General features: G+C 40.0%; 1 protein-coding gene across 1 annotated transcript in view; it reads right to left on the bottom strand.

Moving 5' to 3' along the window:
- LOC121879912 overlaps positions 1-8,336 on the bottom strand; it is a gene marked incomplete in the record, with an annotated part of 99,611 nt that overhangs the window by 1,881 nt on the left and 89,394 nt on the right. Inside the window, 3 exon segments of the mRNA XM_042386713.1 lie at positions 4,590-4,774; positions 5,642-5,763; positions 7,153-7,281. Coding sequence (XP_042242647.1) covers positions 4,590-4,774; positions 5,642-5,763; positions 7,153-7,281 — 436 coding nt within the window.

Here is an 8,336-nt window from a genome sequence, read left to right as displayed (position 1 = left end):
GGACCTCGGACATCTCCCCAGACATAGTGGATACAACATCCACCCTACAGACACGGCCTAGGCTGCGTTAGGGACCTGTATGGGTGAAGGGGCGAGCACTTACTAACAGTGACAACGACATCACATTTCAGGGGACGTTAAAGACGTAAATATGACTTCACTCAGAGCATATCAACTACGTTACTGTAACACTTGCACAATCAACTATTAATTGGGTCAAATCACTTAAAGAAGGGCGAATTACAACACAGAGTGGAATGGCATACCTGTATGGATGAAGGGACGGGCACTCACTAACGGTAGAAATGCCCGCGGGGCCCTCACTCAAAACAGGCCAGGGAGTCCCAGGGAGTCCAGCTACTCCTATTCCGATGAATTAATTTACGGTACACTCTGACGTTAAATTGAGACTATGAACTCATTTTCATTCTCTACTATTATCTTCACTAACAATGCTCTGACTCAGCTATCGAAAGCAAAATTAAATTGATTACAAAGGAATGGATGGCAACAGGTCCCAGCATACAGCGTCTGCTCCCATAGACAAAGGCGGGGGAAACAGAGAAAACGGGGGACGTTTCCACTGGGGGACTCGGAAGGTTTTGTGGACGTTTGAGCGTAATATGAATCCTTAAGGTTTTCAGGTTAGCTCTTATCATGACCATTACAAAGCTTCCTCCTTCCCCAAGATTCATCATTATGCGGTAACGTTCAGAAAACACGTAAGTAGTGACATACATATTAAATCATTAATATAAAGTATAAATCCTCATACAAACATTGCACAAATTATATCAATAAAAATAGAAAAATAATTCCCTACCGGTGGTCAGGATTAGGTACAAGAAATGGAAATCTGTTAACATACAATTAGAATGTGACACACCTTCATAAAAAATATATTGGGATACATATTACAAAATAGCACCAAAAATAATAGCACATGGGGTTAGGTACATCATGTCATAATAATACTGAATGGCGGTAAATACATCATATCATATAATAATAAATGGTGTTACATACATCATATCATATAATAATAAATGGGGTCAAGTACATCATCATAGAATAATAATGATTTGAGTTAGATACCTCATATCAATAATAATAATAATATGGTGTTACATGTTACAAAATACACCCTCACATCGGTAGATAAAATGCACACTCAAAATTTCCTTACAGAACTCAAATTTCAATGTTCATAGATTATGAAAGTTTCTTTTACGCGATTGGTCAAATGCTGACAGGACACACTGAGATTTAACATAGATTTCTCAAGCTAGGACATAGACGAACGGACCCCATCAAGTCAAAGGAATGATTTGTTGCCCTTAATCTAAAGAGTTATGTCGCACTCGCGAGAGGCAGCACCCTTCAAGGGACTCCGAACGAGCGGGTATTCCCAAGAATTCAATGCTAACGAAACGGTCCTCATGAGAACACCACCAAACCAAAAACTGTCTGTACTTATGGCATTTGCCATGTAGAAGTAATAGCACCATATTTATATGCCCGAATACTCCCTGAAAGTCACGAACTCTACACCTATATACCAACAACACCCAGCCTACGTAGGACTTACCAACCAGAACTTGAGAACTCACCACTGGTATCTTTACTCATACTAGTAACAGATACCCTTCAGATGATTGCATAACTGCCAATCCATCTTCCAATCTCTGTCTTTACTGCAAATTGACCCTTCCTCTGCAAAATACTTTTAACCCCCCAAAAAAAACATCCTCCATTTTTTTTTTCTTCTTCAATTACCAAAAGTTACCTACAACAGATTGTGCACTTCACTACCCATCAACAACCAAGGAGGTTCACTTACAAAGCCCACTGTTTCTTAAAGATCCAGTCTAACCACTGGTTTTCTCCTCCTTTACCCATGGCTTTAGCGAGTTTAGCCAGAAGAGCTTGGACTTTTGTTGCTAAATCAACAGCGGCTTTGGCCGTCATGGTCCCCTTATTTGCGTTAGCATCTGCCATTGTGTTACAACAAATCAATACTACAGGTATATCCCACTGTAAATACAATACATGCACAGTGCTCACTCAAGACCCAAGGACTGGTACTGATTTTCTGCAATACGACTAACACTCCATGCATCAACTATTCAAACTACTGTTCAGATTATTAATCTCCCCAAAGATAATATTATGGCATCAAAAATTCACTTAGACACTTTGCCATTCACAGACTCAGTATGGTGCAACACTGCGTGAACACTTCACGAATTTCCGTACTCACAATTCTGGGTCCATACACTCGTATAACATTTTCCATATACCGTATCACCATAAGGTCCTCACATATATAATACTGTATTCTGAAAGTATACTGGCATTAGAGTTCACATAACATACGTTACACAAAATAATGACCCGTTAGCACCTGGTTAAAATAACTTTAAATTATAGCGTATACATAGGAATATTAATAGTAGGAACTGTAAAATGCCCCGAGATATAGTGCAATGCTTCTGTTAGCACTCAGAATTAAAACACTGGGCACTCCCACGATGGAACATTTCACAACTAGTGCCACGGCCCAAACATGTATTCACTGTCTGTAAGTAATACTGAGTTAACAACAGAAAAAAAAATTTGGGCAGATTGTTACATATCAAAATTCTTCCACTATTAATGAACCTTATTCACACTCTACAAGTTATTGTTGCAGGTTTCCTTTTACTTTAAACAAGACTTTTCTAACCTAACTCCAAGGTATTTCTTTGAACTTATTTCACTCTCTCTGCAAACCACCACAAAAAGCTGTACCTCGGAAAAATATGGAACAAAATTATTAGCAATCTGAAATACTCATTAGTTACAGTGGAATGGTTATTAAATACCCGTACAGAGAAATGGTTATAACTCAGTTAAACTACAGTATCACAGTCATTCCTCCCAACTCGATACTATGTTCATTACATCACCATAGCTGCCACCATTTATGAGGGCTTGAGCTGCCACCATTTATGAGGGCTGCTACTGCCACCCTTCATGAGGGCCTGTGTGCCAGTAACAATTCCTTTTACTCTTATATATCACCATTGGTAGCGTGACGATAGGAGGCTCGTGGGTAGGTGTAATGATAGTATCAAGCAATAGGGAAGAAATAACGGTAAATACTGTAGGTAAATAATATACACAATTATACAAATACAAAGTTTATTTAAACATGAATATGAAATTAGAAGAAAAAATTGGTTTGTACTAACAGACGAAATCTATTACTAGGCCCTCAGGCTCAACATACTCACACCATTACTGGGTGGACATATTCAATACACTTCCAACCCTACTGGGTGGACATACTCAATAGCACAACTATGATAGTCACTTAGCACCATAAATACTAGGCAACTGCCACTACAACACTCAGTCGTCAGGAGTGATACTCAAGCAACAGCCATGGGGTCCAGCCACCATGGAGTACTATCCGACGAACTCTGGAGATCCCAGTGGGTTAATTCCACCACACAAATATAGCCCTACTGAGGTAGACACTCATCCACCAATGATGGGGGCTGGTAGTGGTGTGTGGCTTGGTGGTCCGGGTCACCTCGTGGACCGAGCGTTAGGGCCAGACGAGCCAGCTATGGGGGCTATAGGTGGTCTGAAGTGTCTGACGGCCGGGTCTCACGAAGGTAACTGATCCTACTGGACCTCGGACATGTCCCCAGACATAGTGGATACAACATCCACCCTACAGACACGGCCTAGGCTGCGTTAGGGACCTGTATGGATGAAGGGACGGGCACTTACTAACTGGTGACAACAACAACACGTTTCAGGGGACGTTAAAGACGTAAATATGACTTTACTCAGAGCATATCAACTACGTTACTGTAACACTTGCACAATCAACTATTAATTGGGTCAAATCACTTAAAGAAGGGCAAATTACAACACAGCGTGGAATGGCATACCTGTATGGATGAAGGGACGGGCACTTACTAACGGTTAAAATGCCCGCGGCGCCCTCACTCAAACTAGGCCAGGGAGTCCAGCTACTCCTATTCCAATGAATTAATTTACGGTACCCTCTGACGTTGAAATTGAGACTATGAACTCATTTTCATTCTCTACTATTATCTTCACTAACAATGCTCTGACTCAGCTATCGAAAGCAGAATTAAATTGATTACAAAGGAATGGATGGCAACAGGTCCCAGCATACAGCGTCTGCTCCCATAGACAAAGGCGGGGGAAACAGAGAAAACGGGGGACGTTTCCACTGGGGGACTCGGAAGGTTTTGTGGACGTTTGAGCGTAATATGAATCCTTAAGGTTTTCAGGTTAGTTCTTATCATGACCATTACACCAAGAATCAGATTCCTCAAATTAATAACTGTAGATGTTTTGTCTCCATTTAATACAGTATGAAGATAATTTGTCGGGTTATTGTAAGTAGTCTCAGACAAGTTATTGGCACCACAAACGATTAAAATTTTGTGCCATAGATATTCTGATCCTGTCAGATGTCTTTGCACATCATCAGTAAGGAAAACAACTTAACCTATGGATGTTTAAGAATATTGACCTAGAGATGTGGCAGGGCAGGAGAAACCTACCGTTGACAGATGGACGCTTCTCGCCCGAGCGGGAAGTCTTATCTGTGCTGCCATTAACACTGACACCTCCCCCTCCACCTCCACCACTGCCTCCGCTGCCACCCACACCAACACTGCCTCGCTCTATGAGGATGGCAATGGCTTGTTCCAGGGTGTCGAGCGTATGCTGGTTGGGATCTGTCTCCCTGGAAAGAGAGTTCATAGGTCAGAGACATATCATATTCAAACTAAGACAAACAAAGGATGTGATGTGTACGTGATTGAGAAGTTGACTCAGGAAGCATGGCAGGGAGGTACATCAGACTCAAGCAGTGTTGGCATAGTTCATGTAATAGGAACAAAGGTAATTGACCTTTAGGATAAGAGAATTAGTAAGTAAACTCAACATGACAAAATACCCATGTGAATGGTGCGGTTGGGTATGCACAACCCCAAGATGGAATTCCCGATCGTCTGCTGTGATCAGCAAGAAAGTGAATGGACTTATACATCAACTCAGTGGAGAGTTTCAGGAAATGACATGGGTGGGTGGCAGTATAAGTACTGCTAGACATAAGATAAAGGCATGGAAACATCATGATGGGTATGATATACCCCGCCACATCAACTTGTATAATAAAGAGCATTACAGTGAAAATTCTTGTTGCTTATACTGTAGTGTACTGAATAAGGGTTATCTTATTGAAGGTCTGAAATGCTCTCAAAACCAAACAGATAAATATTTATAAATCAAGTCAAATTTCAAGAAAACAGTGTACAGTACAGAACACCCCAAAACACCTATTTCATTGACAAATTTGGGAATTCAATGTAGTATGTGAAAACTTCAACAACCTATGATGATTTGTATAGCAATAATAATACAGTTATAATGTAAATTATTATATACTGTACTCACTGAGCACTGAAACATAGTCTCACTGTGTTCTTTCATATATTAGTAAACAGTGTTTAAAAATTGCTATTAAGCATAGTGATATACAATAATACCTTAAACCTGATAACACACATAGAATCTGGATGTCTTGCCATATGTCCAACTAATAACTCACCTGAAGTTACTCCTGAGAGAGACGATGGCATCCCTGACCAGCTGGAGGTCCTCCCTGGCAGTGGCAGGCACCCCAGCCCTCCCTGTTGGGCTCTCTCCCACACCTACCACTCGCTTACCATTCTGGGGAATACAAAGGGCTGTGACAGGCTTCTGATTAGTTAGGGAAAGGTCTTGTGGAATTTTGAGGGATAAGGAAATCATTTCTGCAAGTTCCATTGTTAAATCTTTTCGCTGACAAAGGTTACAAGGTAGAGTTATTTTTGGTCATCACTGGTAAACATGGGTTAACTAAGGACACTGACATAGAGTATGTACTACCTTAAGAGCGATAGGGTCAAGGAGCTTGGGGATGACTGTATCCCATCTACAATGTCTTTAACTCTTAGCATGTACACTCTCAACAAAAACTTCTCCAACACCTGGGCACGATGGATGTGAGAATGAGCAGAATGGGGCTTGTCTTCTTGGAATGGTTTTAGATTCTTCGTTCATTTTTCATATTTCATTGTTCTTATAGCGTCCGAGAAGCTTTTGGTGATAGTGTACAGTACAGTAAAGGCAGTCCATGGTTTATGAACTTAATTTATTCCAGAAAATGTGTTTGCAAAATGGGACAATCCCGTTGAAATAATTATATAAATAATTAATTGCTCATCAGATGTAAGTGAAAACATTTCTAAATTAAAATATTAATAAATACACAGCTATCAAACAAAAATTAATAAATTTATATTATAAATCATAATACTGTAATACATTATCTATAAAATAAAACACAATTTAAGTAATTATCACCTGTTGTTAATGGTTAATACAGTAAATGATAAACAAAAACAAATAATGGTAGAGTACAAGTAATTCATGAGAACACCTCCATCACCAGGAGGAGTTGCTCAATGTCGTTCTTTTTTTCCACAGATGTTCATATTCTTATAGTAAGTATTTTAAAAGGTGACGACTTTTTATTTTAATTATACAAATTTTATTTTTTATTTTTCTCTACCTACGATCATAAATCACCTATAGTGGGCAGGGCATGAAGGAATACTCAGTGTCAGATGTACCTACACATCCCCAAACTGCAGCTTATTAAACTAAAGGAACTTAAGAGACTTAATTGACAATGAAACGGTGCCCAATTCTAGCCATCCCCTTGTCATGGGGGACTTCATTTATGGCGAAATTGATTGGAGAAATAAAACCATGCCAAATGACTTCAATAATTCCACTACCCTTTTTGCAAAAACCCTGAGACTCATTACAGAGGGGAGCAAATACCCAAACTGCTGGACCTCATCATAACTAACAAGAAGGGTATGGTGGCCATCCAAAGTAAATATTGTCAGCTCTTTTCTGACTCTTCAACTACAATGTACTCCTGTTCATTATTTATCAAACTCTGTCCAAATTTTCTCAACCCAAATGGACATTCTGGTCTGTGTCTGGTACATCTGTAACTCTGGTCACCATATTTAGGTCACCCAGGTTACTCTGAGAAACCCAACCTACCTGGACATTCCTGAGGACATCCTCGAACTGCGTCCTCTGTGCCTGGATGGTTTTGTCCCGTTGGTGCATCTGTTTGCGCAGCTCCGTGATGATGCTCTCCCGCTGCTCCAGCAGCCGCGTCAGCTCCATCTGTTGCAGAGACACTCTCAGCTGGTGGTTATGTGAGGAGGGGGAGGGGGGGGTGGACAGGTGGCACGGCAAGGTGAGAGGTCTAGGTGAGACTGTCAGCTGGTGAGCAGGTGAGGAGGGGGAAGGGTAGGACAGAGCAGGGCAGGAGGCTTAGGTGAGGCTGTCAGCTAGTGGGCAGGTGAGGTTAGGAGTAGGGTGACATTTTTTTTTATGGGGATTAGCCCACCTGGGCACAGGTCACTGACCCACATCGGGGCCTACGGGGCGAAATAATAATAATAATAATAATAATAATAATAATAATAATAATAATAATAATAATAATAATAATAATAATAATAATAATAATAATAATAATAATAATAATAATAATAAACCACAAAGAAATACAAAAATGAAAAAAAAAATCAAGAGTGCGAAACAATATATGTATGTTGTGTTGTCAAGGTAAGAGAAACAATTGAGACCCTGCAATTGTGTGTAAATGAGGCAGAAAGTCAGGTCAGCAACCTGGGACTTGGTCACAATTTTCGTTATGCCATATGGCAGCAGGGTCTACCATTAGACAATACATTATGCTTCCAATATCTTCTCAGGCAGTAGTACCTCCCTGTTTGGTAGCTGCCTACTACCTGTGGTCTTAAGGTAAGGGAGGAACTGATCTAAATGGAGGAACATAAGGTGCAGGAGGAGTTACTGGCTCACACCTCACCAAACACATGCAGTATAACACACAACTGATGAAGCTTATTCACTGATAATGATAATAATGAAGTTATTACATTATGCTAAATTATAAAACTGTATATAATCAAAATACAGAAGTTTACAATGGTGGTATTTATGAGACAATAGCCACTATAATCACGTAACGAATGTAAATTTTAAAGCATTACTCAATACAGTTCTGTATAGTTATTAACTCTCAGAATACAGGGGTAATTCAAAACCATGGGACCAGAATAGCCAGGAGTGCAATGGTAAGGTTCATCCTGTGATTCTCAGTGCCAGTGATCAATTGTAAGTGTCATTAAAAAAAGAGTAAAATCTGTTGT

Source organism: Homarus americanus, unplaced genomic scaffold (genome assembly GCF_018991925.1).
Source record: "Homarus americanus isolate GMGI-L3 unplaced genomic scaffold, GMGI_Hamer_2.0 scaffold50564, whole genome shotgun sequence".
Classification (NCBI taxonomy): domain Eukaryota; kingdom Metazoa; phylum Arthropoda; class Malacostraca; order Decapoda; family Nephropidae; genus Homarus; species Homarus americanus.
Note: the sequence above shows the minus strand (reverse complement) of the source record. Positions and strands in the feature narration are given on the sequence as shown.